The 18,161-nt window shown below is 36.7% G+C and overlaps 1 protein-coding gene across 1 annotated transcript; it reads left to right on the top strand.

Moving 5' to 3' along the window:
* The first annotated feature begins 3,554 nt into the window (after positions 1-3,554).
* On the top strand, positions 3,555-16,123 carry LOC127629237 (solute carrier family 25 member 33). The gene is made up of 7 exons (XM_052106377.1): positions 3,555-3,702; positions 7,954-8,127; positions 9,606-9,683; positions 10,608-10,708; positions 11,241-11,307; positions 13,578-13,858; positions 15,009-16,123. Exons 1-7 carry the CDS (start codon positions 3,662-3,664, stop codon positions 15,209-15,211), a joined length of 945 nt encoding a protein of 314 aa, XP_051962337.1. The 5' UTR covers positions 3,555-3,661; the 3' UTR covers positions 15,212-16,123.
* The last annotated feature ends 2,038 nt before the right edge of the window (positions 16,124-18,161 follow it).

Genomic DNA, 18,161 nt, shown 5'->3' with positions numbered 1-18,161 from the left:
TTAACATGAAGGTCATGAAAACAACTTGAACTCACAGCTATAAACTTGCTAGTATTTGGAACAGAATCAAAGACCAAACCATCCGAGTCATTTCACATTTGATATTCCCCTGAAGAGAGTACCTGACACAAACATGTAGTTAATATTGGATCCACATTGTCTCGTCTGAGCTTTGGCAAGGTTATTGTTTAACTGTTATAGTAATATTAACCATAGCGAGATAAAACTTAAATTCACAGCTTTTTAACACTTCTGTGCAAAAATCTGAAGGCTGTTTATTGGATCAATACAGGTAAACATCTTTATGCGACTATGCATTGCTTTATGGAGAGTTTACGACTTACTAGTTAAGTCTTGCCTTAAAAACAGATGGTGCAACCAAATTAAGCACCGACTTAGTTACAAACTAACTAGTAATCCCTTAGTTTGAACTTTACATCCCAACTTAAGTGAGAACTTATGCACAGTTGGTGCAACCTTACCCGTGTGTCGGCACGTAAGTCAGAATTGAGTTAGGCTATGAAAACATGATGAAACTAATTAAGACTCTAAATAATACAGATGATCTTATTTTGACTCAAACATTATTGGCTTCTGTAGATGGACATCAGAAAATTGTTTGGACGACACAAGGACAGGAAAGTAAAAAGGAGAGATGAGTTTGAGGGAGGTAAGACTTGATAAACAAACTACATCCTCAGCCGTCAGAGTCAGGTTTCAGACATCAGATGAAAAAGCATCAAGTCTCAGGAAAACCTCTGTCAAGTCTATGGAATTGCAGAGAAAATAAACAAATGTTTGTGATCTGAAGTACTGTCTTTGATTGTATATGATAACAATGAATCAATCTTTTGGATATGAAATTAATAATTGAATTCGCTAGCGCTAGTTTAGGACACTACATAAACAGTTGGCAGTAACTGGCTGCTTTGTGCTAATTACTTAGCGACTAAAAAGGACTATAGTTTGGCTTGTTTTGTGTTGATGTTGCAAGTAAACTTAATGAGTTTCAAACGTCAGTTTAAACTTACACCAATTATGTTAGATAGCTAGTTACTAATTTATAGAAATGACACTTCTGCATTTATAAAGTTAGAGATAGCTCAGCTGGTTTCGCAAGCTAGCAACCAAACTCAGCCAGTTTAGCTACTAACTCTGCCTAGCGACTAACTCTCTGCTCATTTGGAGACCTTTTAGTCTAAAGCCATTTCGTCTGAGGCCTTTTTGCCTGATGTTGGATAATACAATTCCATAGACTTACTTGACAGAGGTTTTCCTGATGTGTATTGTGTAATATAGAAGAATGCACATGTGCAAGAAAGTTTTCTCCAGTTTTGTTATTTGCATAGACTGTAGAGTGTATGCCATATATGCTGCAAAACATGTTGAGAATGTTCATGTACAGTATGTTGAAGACACTTAAATGAATATTTTCATAAAGATTAATATCTCTACATGTTTACCTTTCCCAGTAATTGTTGCAGTGTAAGAATAGTGGGTTAAGCAAGGGAAGTTTGTATAGTGCATTACGTTGCACACTTCTTGCACGCAGCAGGGGGGCTGTGCCCCAGTAGAGCTTTATGTCTAGCAACGCCCCTGGTAAAGATACTAAGCTAAAGTGGTAGTATTAGTTTGAAAGTTACACTATCTGTAATGGTGAATAAACACCTGGCATAACCAGTCATACAGGATGTCTACATGAGTCTACCATAAGTATTTAACCTTAAAATATGAAAAACAACACAGACATTCTGTTGTTTAAAAGAGGTGTATTTTTGACCAGGGTGTATCTTCAACAAGACAACGATTGTCTTTAGTTAGATTTGTTTGACCAGCCAGCATAATTAAGCGAAACAAACAAGCCAGTGACCCATTTATCAGTTCATAGTTAATGGGTGTTTGGTTTGAATTACGTGTCACCCTCCCTCCACACACCCCCTTTTCTCATAGGGTGCTCTGCTTGTAGCTTGTCTGTTCAATGAATTTTTTACATGCCTGAGTGACTAGTCATCATGGTATCACATTCAATCCACAATTATAACAACAAAGATCTGGCAGAACATTCTATTTACTTTGCCCATTTAGGAGAATAGTGCATAGGGTTGCATTATTGTTCCATCATATAGCCTACTGTATTTATACTCATTCCTTCAAACATCTGTCATGTAAAAGTGCTTGATCAACAAGCATGACATGCGATTTTAAATTCACATAGCTGTCTAATGGCTGCACTGCACAGAGAGTACTTTGGATTCTGTATATCCCACCTGTTGGAAATTCACTTAAATTACAAACATAAATTATAAATACAATCTCTTTATTTACATCAGTAACCTATATATATCTATATCTATATCTATATCTATATATATATATAATAAATGACCCATTGCATTACCAGCTTATTAAAGTGTTTTGAATTAAGCACATTACATTAAATAGATTCTCAAAGAGTTAGTTCACCCCTAAATGAAAATTCTCTCATCAGTTACTCACCCTCATACCATCTCAGATATGCATGACTTTCTTTCTTCTGAAGAACATAGATGAAGATTTTTAGAAGAATATCTCAGCTCCATAGGTCTCAATGCAAGTGAATGGTGACCAGAACTCAGAAGGCCCAAAAAGCAAATAAAGGCAGCATAAAAGTAATCTATAAAACTCCAATGGTTAAATCCCTATCTGCAGAAGTGATATGATAGGTGTGGGTGAAAAAGAGATAAATATTTTAGTCTTTTTTACTGTAAGTGTACACATTCACTTATACTTTCTACATGATCAGAATCAGAATGAGCTTTATTGCCAAGTGCTCTAACCTACACAAGGATTTTTTTATTATTATTTATTATTTTATTTTTTTGGTGATAGGAGAAACAAGTGCACACAGAACATTACAGTGAGTCACAGAATATAAAACAAGGTAAGAGTATAAATAGACATTCAAATAGTAGGACATATATCATAGAATGACGTATATACGTGCAAGTGGAAATGTTTGTGCAAGGTAGGTGTATAAGTGATTTTGTCTTTTACATTCAGCCACCTAAAGGTTGGAGATTTATAGTTAAAAAGGACATAAATAATCTGTTTCTCACCCACATCTATCATATTACATCTGAAGACATGGATTTAACCACTGGTCAACTGGATGATTTTTATGCTGCCTTTATGTCCTTTTTAGACCTTTTGAGTTCTGGTCACCATTCACTTGCATTGTATGAACCTATAGAGCTGAGATATTTTTCTAAAAATATTCGTTTGTGTTTTTTCAGAAGAAAGAAAGTCATAAACATTTGGGATGGCATGAGGGAGAATTTTGGGTTGAATTATCCCTTTAAAATGTAGTCTCTGTATTTATTCTACTGGCACTTATCTCCAAAAAAGATCAAAGCGGATTCAATGTTACATGTCCACTCAATATTCCGCGTCAGTTCAATTTTACAGGTATGTTTGTGAAAGGATGGCTAGCGTGACGTCATGGACGACACCCCCGTCCTGCCTCTATGACGTGAATCCGTCTCGGGTACTTCTCAGGTTCTGCGCGTTATTCCGGGATTTAAAGCTACAGAAGCCGGCTGTCGAGCAGACGTCACCTCAGGCCGCTGGGCCAAGCGAACACATTTATTTATATACGATTTGCGAGGCACGATGACACTTTGAAATGGCGCAGAGAGACACGTTGTTGCATCTCTTCGCAGGGGGGTAAGTGTACATTAGTTTTATATTGAAGTGAAACGAAAAATGACGGTTTCCAGGCTGGAAGGTCGAACGCAAATTTATACGATATAAATTCAAGACATTCAAATGGCTGTTTTATTAAATGTCACACTCGCAGGTAAAAAAAAAAAATAGATTTTTAAGATCACTTTCTGATAATATTATCGCTGATATAAGATATTTTGAATCGGTGTTTGAATGTATACCGCTCTTGTTAGCGGTTAGCTAGCAGTGAAACTAGTCAGCGCAACATCCCGTCACACGACCGAAGCGTTTTATATTACATTTAAAGGCTGGTTTAGTAGTTTAATTAGTAGATCACATTATTATGAATGGTTATTGTGATTATAATTGATAAGAGTTGTAAAATTGTGCATGGAGTCTAGTTGACACTGAGCTGTGTTGCGTTACGTAATCATTTCGTGCAATTGCAGGAGATCCTACGCGCCCTCTCTCTCGCGAGTTTTTCACGTGCGGTTATTAAAAAGGTCAAATAAGTAAACGGATTTGAGGATAATTTGTTAAAGTCGATAAATATTGCATTTGTGTCTTGTGTTGTAAATTAAGCGTTTGTCATAATTGTGTATTAAATGTTTGTGAAAGGAATTACCTGCCTTGACGAACAATATATGTCATACTAAACATGTTTTGCTTATCTGAAATGTAAACTAAATTGCTATTGCATAAACAGCAGAATTGCCTCCAGTAACCATTCAAATGTTTGCATTAGCCTTCACCTGTGTATTTGATGCTGCTAAACTTCAGAATCAGATGAACCGTGGCACAAATGCAACCCCTTTAACTGAGAACCAACTAATTTACTCCAAGTCTAGATAAATGTTTTAATGCAAAGAAAACTTGATGGATTTGATTATGGCTGATAAACTCCCCCCTCTCTACTAATTTGCTCTCAGTGCCCCTGGCATCTTTTGAATGCGCACTGGCATGGTGGTACTGCCCCTGTTTACAGTATGAGAATGGAAACATTTTTGTGTCTTGTGTGCTTGGCACATTAAAATGCATTGCCTTTGCGCAAATGCCACCTTTAGTAAAATTGGGAAGTGGTTGGCTCTTTAGAGGGCAAAGAGATTCATACCCATGTCAAGCATGCATGTGATGCTCTGTTAGAGACTCCTACTACATGCCAAAAATGTTATGTATTCGTGTGGCTCATCTAAATGTAGGTGAATATGTGTGAAGTACAGTAATATGGGCACAATTTTCAGAGATTTCAGCCAGACTTGTTATGTGTTTCCATACCAGTAGGAGTCTAAATTATGTTAAGTATTGCAGCAAAGCAAAAACTTTGTTAAAATACATATTCTGGTGAAAGCTCAGAGTCAGAAGAAGACGACTAAACAGATTCTGTAACATCTATGATCATATAAATGTAATAAGAAAGGGGCTTGAATTGATCACATCTGTCCTCTTTTTCATGAAACTATTTTCAGTTGAATCATTTCAAAGCAATTCCACTAATGGAGTGTCAAGAGCTTCAAGCTCAATTATCCATTTCGATTCAGGTGACTTGCTATGAAGGACACTGGCATCTGTTGTTTTGTTTTATTCAAAGAACTGTGGCACGATATGGGTATTATGTAATCGCACCCCAAACGGTCTGTCACAAAAACATTTGTATTCAGTGAGTTGAATCCCTTTATGAGAATGCATACTGTGTAGGAGCAGGTCAAGAAGAGACTTGCATCAGTGCTGGGCTTAAGGCTTTTGCTGAAGATGTCTGCCCTTGTTGTGCCTTTCAGACAGATTTGTGATTAATCTGTCGCTGACTTTGTAGTCCTGCTCTTCACTTGCCTTGTACTTCTCTATCACCACTCATGACCTGAGTCAACATGTTGTGACTTCTGTGCTGCACAAACTGTGCTTGTTGTCACAATTTGTTTGCCTTGACTTTCATTAGCAATAAAAAAGCTAGGCCTACATAAGAGATGATAAAGGAAAATTGCGAGAGAGTTTCTTTTCGTGTTACAGGTTGGACTGGATTTTCCTCTAGTGTTTAGCTTATTCTTTCATTTTCCCTGATTTACAAGATCAGGCTTTGCATTCCAGGTTACTTTCGATTTAGAATGTCTTTAATATTGGTCAAACAGGTGCAGGGCTGTAGTACATTCTCGCAGAGTATTTCAGCAATCAGTGTCACCTGCGTCACATTGTTGGGGGTCAGTTTGCGCTCCTTGACCTATGCTACTCTTAAAACAACCAGCATAAAGGTTGCTGTTTTTTTTTTTTTTAACTTTAGGCGGCTGTGGCTCTGTGAGCAGCTGTGGCTCAGGTGGTAGAGCTTGTTATCCAATAATCGCAGGGTTGGTGGTTCAATTCCCGTCCCACACGACTCCACATGCCGAAGTGTCCATGGGCAAGACACTTTACCCCAAGTTGCTCTCAATGGCAGGCTAGCACTTTGCATGGCAATGACACCGTCATTGGTGTGTGAATGCGTGGGTGAATGAGACGCAATGCAAAGTGCTTTGAATACCGCTAAGGTTAAAAAGGCGTTAATAAGTGCAGACCATTTACCATTTAAACTGGATTTTTGCATTGCCACAAACAAGAAGTGTAACCGCAGGCTTTATCAAACTTTGCAATCTCAAAAGTTGGCAGAGTCGCCTCTTTATCTAATGTTTTTTTATGATTGCAAGTGACCCCTTAATAGCACATACAACTCTGGAAAAAAAATAAGAGGCCACTAAAAAAGTATCAGTTTCTTTGGATTTACTATTTATAGGTATGTGTTGGAGTAAAATTAAAATTTTAGTTTTCTTTCTATAAAGTACTGACAACAAATAAAAATATTATAATTTAGAGCTTTTATTTGCAGAAAATGACAACTGGTCAAAAAAAATGCTGCTGTGTAAATAAATTCATATTAATTGTTTGAATTCAGAAATCTATATTTGTTGGAATAACTCTGATTTCCAATCACAGTTTTCATGCATCTTGGCTTTATTCCACTCCTGGTGCAAAAATTCAAGCAGCTCAGCTTTATTTGATAGCTTGTGGCCATCCATCTACCTCTTGATCATATTTCAAAGGTTTTCAATGGGGTTCAGGTCTGGAGATTAGGCTGACTGTGACAGGGTCTTGATCCGGTGGTCTTCCATCCGCACCTTGATTGACCTGGCTGTGTGGCATGGGGCATTATCCTACTGGAAAAACACAAATCCTCAGAGTTGGCTTGATTCTTGTGTCCTTCAAAAAGACGAATCTGACTGACTCCAGCCTTGCCAGATCATCATGATTCTCCACCAAAGTTCACAGTGGGTGCGAGACACTGTGGCTTTTAGGCCTCTCTGGGTATCTGTCTAACCATTAGATGACATTAGAGTATGTTCATTGTTGTTTATTTGTATGTGGGGTGGCTATGTTGACTGTGTTCTCTCGAATGCCCTAGACAAATTTATCTTAAGGGAGACAATAAAGACTAATGTAATCTAATAAAGTAACCCAACAGCAATGTGAAAGACTTGTAGAGAGCATGCCAGGGGGCAGTGGTGGCTCAGCGGTTAAGGCTCTGGGTTACTGATCAGAAGGTCGTGGGTTCAAGCCCCAACACCACCAAGACACCACTGTTGGGCCCTTGAGCAAGGCCCTTGAACCTATCTGCTCCAGGGGCGCCGTATCATGGCTGACCCTGCACTCTGACCCCAGCTTAGCTGGGATATGTGAAAAATAAATAATTTCACCATGTATATGCAGAAATGTATGTATAATGTGTGACAATTGGTCAAATTAAAAAAAAAAAAAAATTAAATTATTAGGATGCATGAATGATGCTGTGATTTGAAAATCAGGGTTATTTCACCAAATATTGATTTCTGAACTCTTCCAAAGTTAAAACATTAGTATTGTGTTGTTTAAAAATTAATATAACTTATTTTCTTTGCATTATTTGAGGTCTGAAAAAAAACTGCATCTTTTTGTTATTTTTACCAGTTGTCATTTTCTCCAAATAAATGCTCTAAATGACTTTTTATTTGGAATTTGGGAGAAATGTTGTCAGTACTTTTATAGAATAAAACAAAAATGTTAATTTACTCAAACACATACCTATTAAATCCAAAGAAACTGATCATTTTGCAATGGTCTCTTAATTTTTTTCCAGAGCTGTATATTCCAATAAAATAACATCTGAGATGTGTGTACCATGATATTGTTGTAAATATAATGCCTCATGGTTCAAAGACCTAGCTTTCACAGTTGCTGTGTTGATGTTTGCAGATGTGGTGGAACCGTAGGTGCCATCATGACGTGCCCCCTAGAGGTGTTAAAAACTAGACTGCAGTCATCTGGCCTCTCCCTCAGGCAGGTTTTCCAGGTCCAGCTGGGCACAGTCAATGGTGCTGGTGTCATTCGACCGGGATCCGTCACTCCTGGCCTGCTGCAGGTGTTAAGGTAAGCATTACACAGTATATGCAACACAGTATTCAGTAAGACCTCATCCACACTAATCCATTTTTGTTTAAATATTCAGTTTCCAGATTGGAAACTGAATAAAAACTGCTGTCAGTCAGGACGAATGGGACCCCAAAGCCTTTGCTAAGTTGTGTATCGTACAGTCTGACATAATGTCACACATAGTGTTCCTAGGCTTTTACTCAAGATCTCACTAGGATCATATTGTATATTCTGACAAGAAAGAATTAGAAAGGACTGTTAAAAACAACATACAGTGAACAACAAACAACGTAGATTTGTGATGTCTGACATTTTCAAGTGGAACTCTGTTGTCTGAATGCATTTAATGCCACCTATTTAATGACTGAATTTGATCTCCAGTCAGATGAAAGCAGATTACGGTCTTGTGATAATGATGCAGGCAGCTCTTATCCAGATGTTTACTGTTGCTGCTGATGAGTGGGGTGTTTTTCGGCTGGCACTGGCCTGTTGCAGGCAGCCTTCTGTAAAGGCAGAGGAGATTTAAGGTCCTTGTGATTGTCTATTTTGGGGCAGCACAAGTGACTGCCAAGGCTCCCAGGATCTTGTACCGTCACATGATTCCTATTAACTGTGCTCTGATGCAAGGACAGGGTCTCCCTGATGGGAGTGTACTGGTCTGTGTGACTTCCATGCTTTGAGATGCAAGGGTGCATTTATTTCTGCTGCCAAATTTAGGGGTTCACCTTGTACTCATACAGTAAACTAATAGCTAAATATTGGCCTCATGTTAAGAAAATGAAGAAAAAAAGGATGTTTCTTAATTTTAAATTTGGAAAGAAATCTGAAGTAGGACAACAGGCAACAAGAGTCTGTGATCCAGTCTGATTTATTTAGCTTAAAGTTAAAGAGCAACCGAGGTTCTTACAAATTCATTCTACAAGTCACAATTGCAGTTAACAAAATGTACCAATACAGTATATTATGCTCTTGAAAAAAAGAAGAATCTTTGGCTTCGTATCGATGTAGATATTGGCATCTTTATGGCTTTGCCTTTAAGGAAGTGCTACAGTATAAATCTGCGAAGATAAAAATTATTTCAGAAAAGTGACTTTGCTCAACACATTGGTTAAAGTTTTCTTAGATTTCATGTGAGTTGTTCAAAGTTTAGTCTAATGTCAGCAGTGTTTCTAATTCAGTCTAATCTTTGCTCAAGAGATATGGGGGGGGGGAAATGTTTCGCAGTTGTCCACAATCAGCATTTAGCTCCTAAGGTGGGGTGTGTGTGTCATTTTGGGTGGAGCGTAAAGGAAATGAATTTGCAAAAAATGGTTTCAGTCCTATCACAGCATTATTGCAGTGTTTAAAATAGGCTAATGCTGTGTAACTGAATTATAAATTGGTCTGGTGCAATCTGATTGAAATAATGAGCCACACATTTACATTGTAGTTTCAACTGTCTCAATTAATCTTATTTCTTCTTTATCCATTAATAGGTCAATTCTTGAAAAAGAGGGACCAAGATCTCTCTTCAGAGGATTGGGTCCTAATCTTGTCGGTGTTGCACCCTCAAGGTAATGATTTGATTTTATTTCTAACAAATAAATGCTTGTGTCCATGGTAAAGAATGTGGTGTTATCGTTACATTGTAAATCATCATGGTATTTAAGATGTATGTTGGATTGTTTCAGTCAGCCTAAATGGTATTTTATTTTCAATAGTAAATTCATCCTGTTTCCTGATTGTAGTATTCTGAACTTGTGAAATGGTCATTGGCAAAGCAATGTTTGCCACACTCTGTCAGCTGATTAGTATGACATGAATATAAAAACTTTCATATAAAAATAAAGACACAGTACATATACAGTGTGACCAAGAGCAACAAACACACTGATGTTGTCCAGTTCTTACTACTATCTCACAATAACAAATCAGTTTGAGGAAAAGGAGTTTTTCTCATAAGATAAGTTTAAGATAAGATAAGATAAAGAGTAAGTAAATTCTTTGTTTTTGAGATTTTTTTTTTTTTTTCTCTATAACAAGAAGCACACTTTCCTCCTAGCTTATCTCAGTGACTTGGATATGAAATTATGAGTTAATACTACTTAAGCAAGCTAGATAACTATCAAAAAGTGGCCCAAAAACTTATCTGCTGTTATTCTCTGACATTTTAGCCCATTTGGAAATTGTGTCCCACATAGATCATGGCAGTGGTTCTGGGTGCTTATTCAGCTGTTTTGTGCTGAAGAACCCACAGTCTGTTCCAGACATTCACAAAAGAGTGTGGAACAGACTGTGCCATTAGGAACTCTCACTGCAAGCTGTTTGGCTTGATAGATAGAAAATTGGCAGCCTTTCAGTATGAGTGGCCTTTTTTTTACATTAAAATGAACTCTGCACTGTCATGCATGGAGAGAGGAAACGGAGAGGGAATTGAGTTCAACAGAAGAAAGGCAAAGATAATCACTCCGCTGTTAATGTACTGTTCTCTTCTTCAGGGCAATCTATTTTGCAGCCTATAAAAAGTCAAAAGAGACTTTCAATGGCATTTTTGTGCCGAACAGTGGAGTGGTCCATATGTCCTCAGCTGGCTTTGCAGGTAAGGCCTTGCCAGAGGTGTTTGGTCATGATTTTTAAAACAATGCAACAGACTTGGACTATAGCCGAAACCCCATACTTTCAGATTATGTACTGAACTCGATGATGGACTTGTTTCTCGACAGTCGATGATATGTGTTCTTTAGGTTATGCAGATGTGAAGTAGAAATAAGTTCCCGGACATACTTCATTCACCATGTTGCCGTTATCTTTTGACCTGTTTGTAATTTGACCTATGACATACTAGCAACAACAGCAAAACAGCATTTTCTCAAAAGTTCAATTGATCTGCTATGGTGCATCTATAACAGCTTTCTTGGTGTCTTTTGCACTGATATTTGAAAAGAACCATCTGGTTCACAGTTCTCTGCCGTTTATTTCCCTGACTTTTTGAATCTTACGAATCATCATAATGATTCTCCGAACTGCCCAACCTAGATATTTGATTAAATGTGTCCAATTTATATATGCTTTCAAGAAACCGTGATCGTTTAGATCCCTAATTGCAGAGTTTGTGTGTTTTTCTCTTTCAGCTTTTGTGACAAACTCCCTGATGAATCCAATCTGGATGGTCAAAACAAGAATGCAGCTTGAGAAGAAGTATGTTGATGCCTTCACTTTTTTTCAGATATGGTTTTCCCCATCTCTGCAGTTAGATGAGAGATTATGAAAGAGACAGGTCACTTGTATGCATACAGTATGAAAAGGTAAAATTGTAAAGCAAGGGAAGTTTATTTATATAGCATATTTTATACACCAATGGCAGCTCAAAGTGCTTTACATAAAAAGGATAAAGAAAATACAAGATATATAAAATAAACTATAACCCAGTGAAGAACAAGAAATTAAAGTAAAAATTATTAAAACGGAAAATACAGAAACAAAATTATGCCGTGCTATCAGAGTGCAGTACAGTGCTCAGTGAAGAAATGCTATTCTGAACACATCCATTTTCCATTTCACATTTAGTGACCCTAAATATGGTGGCTATAGGAATGGAAGTCCTGCCTTAAAGTAAAGAGTCAAGCACCTTTTTTTTTTTTTTTTTTTTACATTATCTACTTTGTTCTTTTAAATATTTGTTAAAATATTTAGGAAATGTCAAGTACACAATTTATTTAATATCTAATCTGTCTAATATCAAAATTAAATTATCAAAATCATTATTTTTAGATATATATATATATATATATATATATATATATATATATATATAAATAATATATATATATATATATATATATATATATATATATATTAATTATACCCGATCAGCCACAACATTAAAACCACCTGTCTAGTATTGTGTAGGTCCCCATCATGCCATCAAAACAGCGCCAACCTGCATCTTGGAATAGCAGTCTGGGATGATATTCTTCTCACCACAATTGTGCAGAGCGGTTGTCTGGGTTACCTTTTGAACCAGTCTCTGTTGACCTCTCACATCAACAAGGCATTTCTGTCCACAGAACTGCTGCTCACTGGATGTTTTTTGTACCATTCTGAGTAAATTCTAGAGTGTGTGAAAATCCCAGGACATCAGCAGTTACAGAAATACTCAAACCAGCCCGTCTGGCACCAACAATCATCCATGCAATTATCTAATCAGCCAATCGTGTAGCTGCAGTGCATAAAAATCATACAGATATGGGTCAGGCGCTTCAGTGACTGTTCGCATCAACCATCAGAATGGGGAAAAAATGTGATCTCAGTGATTTGGACCGTGGCATGATCGTTGGTGCCAGATGGGCTGGTTTGAGTATTTCTATAACCGCTGATCTCCTGGGATATTCACACACAACAGTCTCTAGAATTTACTCAGAATGGTGCCAAAAACTAAAAACATCCAGTGAGTGGGAGTTCTGCGGAAGGAAATGCCTTGTTCATGAGGGAGGTCAACAGAGAATGGCCAGACTGGTTTGAACTGACAAAATCTACGGTAACTCCGATAACCACTCTGTACAGTTATGGTGAGAAGAATATAATCTCAGAATGCTATTCTGAGATGTACGTTGGCGCTGTTTTGGTGGCACAAGGGGGCCCTACACAATATTAGGCGGGCGGTTTTAATGGTGTGGCTGTTCGTTGTATATATTTATCTTCCCCCTTGATGTTATATTGTTATTTTCTCAATCTTGACCAACAGTTTTGGAGATTTCGGTCTTTCCCCATTCAAGTAGACCGGAGCTGTACTTTGTATGACTAAAGAAATGGCTGCCCTGTGGGGTTACGAATATGGCTGCAGAATAACCTGAATTGCCTCAAAGGAACTTTGGTTAGACATGGGAACACAAGCAAAGAAAAAATAAAAAGTAAAGTCACATGCATGGAGGGCATGTTGTCTGTATCAGACCCTAGTTGTATCCCTTTTGTATGAGAGATGGATCACAGACCCATAAACCATGGCGGCTAATGATTTTTTTTTTTAGGTTGGGGGATGTAAAACCTATTAGCACTGTCTCAAAGTTATATAATGGTCATGATGATTAACATGTGATCCAAGTCGCTACAGTATAAATATCCACCTTGACGCACCAGTCAAGGCTTAGTAGGCGGTATATTTATGTTATAAAGAGCGCAGGGCAGTAGATGGCTGAGGGTCAGATGAGAGAAATATGTCAGATGGTGCTCTCTTAAAATAGTCTGCTATTGAATTCTCCCTCCAACCACATTGTGCAATGCAAATTAAAGTTGTTTCTGAGTAACTTTTCTTTTGTTTATGACCTTGAGTAGAGCATTCACTATAAGTTCAATGCCTAAAAGAGGTTTTGAAACCGGAACTGTTAGGTCAGGGTTAATCGTGTGAAATTCTTGACCTTTGTAATCCATTTCTCTCTTGTCAACTGACCAACTGTCTCTTTGTCCTCCAGGGCACGAGGGGAGAAGAAAATGAATGCATTACAGTGTGCCCGCTACGTATACAGAACAGAAGGTATGCGAGGTTTTTACCGGGGCCTGACTGCATCGTACGCTGGCATCTCGGAGACCATGATCTGCTTCCTTATTTACGAGACACTGAAGAAGTACCTAGCCCAGAGGCGATTCACAACGCCCAGCACTGACACAGAAAAGGGGGCTTCAGATTTCCTGGGCCTCATGGCTGCTGCTGCTTTCGCCAAGGGCTGCGCTTCCTGCATTGCTTATCCACATGGTATGCGCAAACGCCTATCACCCAGCATGAACCAGCATCAGCCGGTCTGTTTAAAGAGATACACAGATTGCTTCCTCTATAGCGATAAGACACGCAAACAGCACTTTTATGGTGTGCCTGAGAGTATGAGGAAAAACAAGTACAAATACATGGTACTGCGCAAGATCTAAATGGATTTAAAAAAGGAAAAAAAGATGTAGATAACTTTTATGGGTTGTTACCACAATATGTAGTTATTCCTAAGAGATGATTCTCACAAAGCTTTTGTAATTCTGAGCATAATTAACCCCAAAATCAATGTATTGTATTTAAAAATAAGAAATGTACATTTTCTATATAGATAATGAAGCCCTTTTTTGTACCATTAACATGAAAAAAAAAGCTACTTTACCCACAAATTCTCATTACTGTAATGCAAACAAAAACATTCTTTAACAATGCAAAAAATATATATTTATAGTTTTTACTTCAATAGTTAAGTGCTTGAATTTTATATACAGTACCATTTAAAAAAATGTAATTGTGACACTAATTTTGTGATGTCACATTAACCTAAAAATTCTCATTACAGTAATTCAGAACTAAAAAAAAAAACATTTAGTATTATAATGGAAAAAATATATTGTTGGTTTTATTCAAATTGTATTTTCATTGTGACTATTTTAATTACCGTAATTACCGTAATACAAACGGTATGCAAATAGTTTTTCATTTGTAACATTGTTTTTTTTGCTTGTGACACTATTTTCATGACAATTTAGCACATTTACCCATACATTCTCATTACTGAAAAGCAAATATATATATTTTCTTTTTATTATTTATTTTTATTACATTTTAAAGTATTTGCCATTAGGCAGTATTTGTTGTACTGCCTTTATGCTGATTTTAATGAAATATTGTATTAGTAATTTTTATTGAAATCTAATGAGAATCGTCATTGTAAATTTAAAATTACAAGAAATCAAAATGTACAACTTTGTGACACATTAGGATGAGAATTTGGGGATGGTATAATTCACAAACAATCTTAATGATCAAGTTAACTTCCTTTTCTTAATTGTAAAATATATTATGCATAAACCATATTGTTTGTCGCTGTCTTTCATTCCACTTATAATGATCAACCCTTCCTGGTGGTATCTTACAGAGGTCATACGGACAAGACTACGAGAAGAGGGAAGTAAATACAAGTACTTCTTTCAGACGGCGCGTCTTGTTGCGGTTGAGGAGGGCTATGCTGCTTTTTACAGAGGACTCATTCCACAGCTCATCAGACAGATCCCCAACACGGCCATAGTGCTTTCCACCTATGAGCTCATTGTCCATCTGCTGGGGGAACCCTCCAAATGAAGCTCCACAAAGAAACTTTGACCTGCAGCTAAAGTGGACAGACTATAATCCTGTGTGGACGGGGATATTCTTGTGTTGCGATGTATGTTTGAAATGATATCCAAAGACTTTTACAGGCTTCTTGTTTTATTTATGTTGAATGCACATTTTATCAGGAAAGTTTTGCTCATTTGTGTTCTGTAAATGGCGCTTGGGGCATGGGTACTCCAGGAGTTTGTGTATATTGTATCATTGTACAGAAAAAGTCATCTGAATATACAAATAGTGCTTTTAAGTTAACTAAATTATTGTTATTACTAGTAGCAGATTTTTGTTGCAGTCAATAAATTCTTTGGGTCTACGATACAGTATGTGTCCAACAGTTATGGAGTTAATCATTTGCTGATCCTAGTTTAATGTTCTTAGAATGGAAATGATACTGTCATAGAATGTGGTCATAGAATACCTCATTTTGTAACGCTTGCCATCTTTGTGGCACCCAGTACCATTCTGGGGCCTGACCAATTAATTCCATTCTCTTAATTAGATTGGTTTCATCGGTTTACTGTGTTTCTTTTCTGTGATGGCTAGTTTGGAATCTTTTACAGAAAAAGAGGGTCTTGATGCATATGCAGCTGTTGGTTTAATAAAAGAAATCATGAAAAGTGACTGCTTTTCTCAGCTGTTAAATCTGCATACTAAAAGCACCTTTTTAAAAGCCTGCTGGATGGAATTTGACTATTAATGCAAAAACATAGAAAATGAAGGGAAGAGTCAATAATCCCATGACTCCTGCTGTTTACATGAAGCTACATGAGGTTCCAAAACAAAAACATGATCTTTGTGCCTACAAGTAACGTCAAGGTCTTATCTCTTGTGGCACAATGCTGTGATAGGTGAGTCATTAATAAACAAGTGAGAGATGTGTGTTAATCTGTGATGTATTGTAGCAGTGTCGATTAAAAAAACATGCTTTCGAATTCTTCACAGCGAGGCATGTTCGCAACGTCGCGTGTTTAGTATTGTTTGTTTGATTTATATAGTCTTTGTTCAAGAATCAGATGAGAAACTTTCAAGTGCCCAAAAAGATTAAGTAATCAAAGTTGAATTCTGCGGTTACCTCTGTTACCGCAAGAGGGCAGGTTTATGCCATTTGAACAGTTGCTGCTTCACTTTCATGCAAAATCAAGAACATTGCTTTGATATTATATTAATAATTATTAAAAAAAAAGCATTTTATATATATATAAAAAGAAATATATATATATAAAATAGCTGTTGGTGGGCATTTCTTTCATATTTTTGCAGCATCAACTTTGGCTTTTCTTTTCTGTAGCATCATTTCAATAGTCAATTTGTGTGGCAAGTACATTTTTTGATAATTATATGAATAATGATAACTATTCAAATAAATAGAAAATGTTTAAAATAAATGTAGATATAGTACAGTATCTGCAGGATATTTGATGCTGCTGTAATGACTTCTACCCTAAAATATAATAATTCAAATATATTTGTATTATTAATTACTATATATACACTAGTGGCTAAATGTTTGGAATGATGTACAGATTTCGCTGTTTTGAAAGAAATTGGTATTTTTATTCACCAAAGTGGCACTCAACTGATCACAATGTATAGTAAGAACATTAACAACGTGAAAAATTACTTATCCTTGAGTAATCATGCTAAATCGCTATTTTGGTACTAGAAAACAACTTGCCATTATATCACACAGTTGAAAGCTATTTGGTTCATTAAATGAAGCTTAATATTGTCTTTATGTTTGTTTTTTAGTTGCCACAGTATGCAATAGACTGGCAAGTTATTATTGTAATACTGGCAATATTAGGTCAGAGATGGCAAAAAAAGAAACAGCTTTCTCTAGAAACTCATCAGTCAATCATTGTTTTGAGGAATGAAGGATTTAAAATGCTTGAAATTAGCACACAAAAAAATAAGAAAACTGAAGAAACTACAGTCTTCAAAGACAAAGGACAACTGGCTCTAACAAGGACAGAAAGAGATGTGGAAGGTCAGATGTACAACTAAACAAGAGGATAAGTACATCAGAGTCTCTAGTTTGAGAAACAGATGCCTCACAAGTCCTCAGCTGACAGCTTCATTGAATTACCCGCTCAACACCAGTTTAATATACAACAGTAAAGAGAAGACTCAGGGGTGAAGGCCTTATGGGAAGATATTGCAAAGAAGAAAAGGTTAGAGTGGGCAAAGAAACACAGTCATTGGACAACAGATCATTGGAAAAGAGTGTTATGGATCTTAACCGCATTGAGTGTTTGTGGGATCAGCTAGACTGTAAGGTGTGTGAAAAGTGCCTGACAAGACAGCCACATCTATGGCATGTGCTACAGGAAGTGTGGGGTGAAATGTCACCTGAATATCTGGACAAACTGACAGCTAGAATGTCAAGGATCTGCAAAGCTGTCATTGCTGCATGTGGAGGAGTTTTGGATGAGAACTCTTAGTAGTTTAAGTTTAAAAAATTATAATTGTAATAGTAATTTTTAATGTTATTAATGTCCTGACTATACATTGTGATCAGTTGAATGCCACTTTAGTGAATAAATGTACCAATATCTTTCCATAAGAGCAAAATCTGTACATTATTCCAAAGTTTTGGCCACCAAAGTGTGTGTGTTTGATTGTGTGTGTTTACAATTAGAATTAACAAGACAAAAATCAAAGAAAGCAAATAGCGCTTGAGGAAAATGGGTAAAAGAAAAACAAAACATGCATATTAGACTCCTGCTTATATTCATATTTTTATGCAATATAACTAATAAATCCATGTACCACTCTGGTAGTTCTTTCTAAAAATCATATTTTTTTTTTATTCATGGACATATAACAAAAACAACATAAGAGCCGGACTACCCCATACATTTCAAAGGCAATTGTTATACCTCTTTTACATTAATATTTTACATTTACCACAAAATGAAGTGAT

The sequence above is a fragment of the Xyrauchen texanus genome, chromosome 35 (assembly GCF_025860055.1).
Source record: "Xyrauchen texanus isolate HMW12.3.18 chromosome 35, RBS_HiC_50CHRs, whole genome shotgun sequence".
In the NCBI taxonomy this organism is placed as follows: domain Eukaryota; kingdom Metazoa; phylum Chordata; class Actinopteri; order Cypriniformes; family Catostomidae; genus Xyrauchen; species Xyrauchen texanus.
This window is presented reverse-complemented; position numbering and strand designations above follow the sequence as displayed.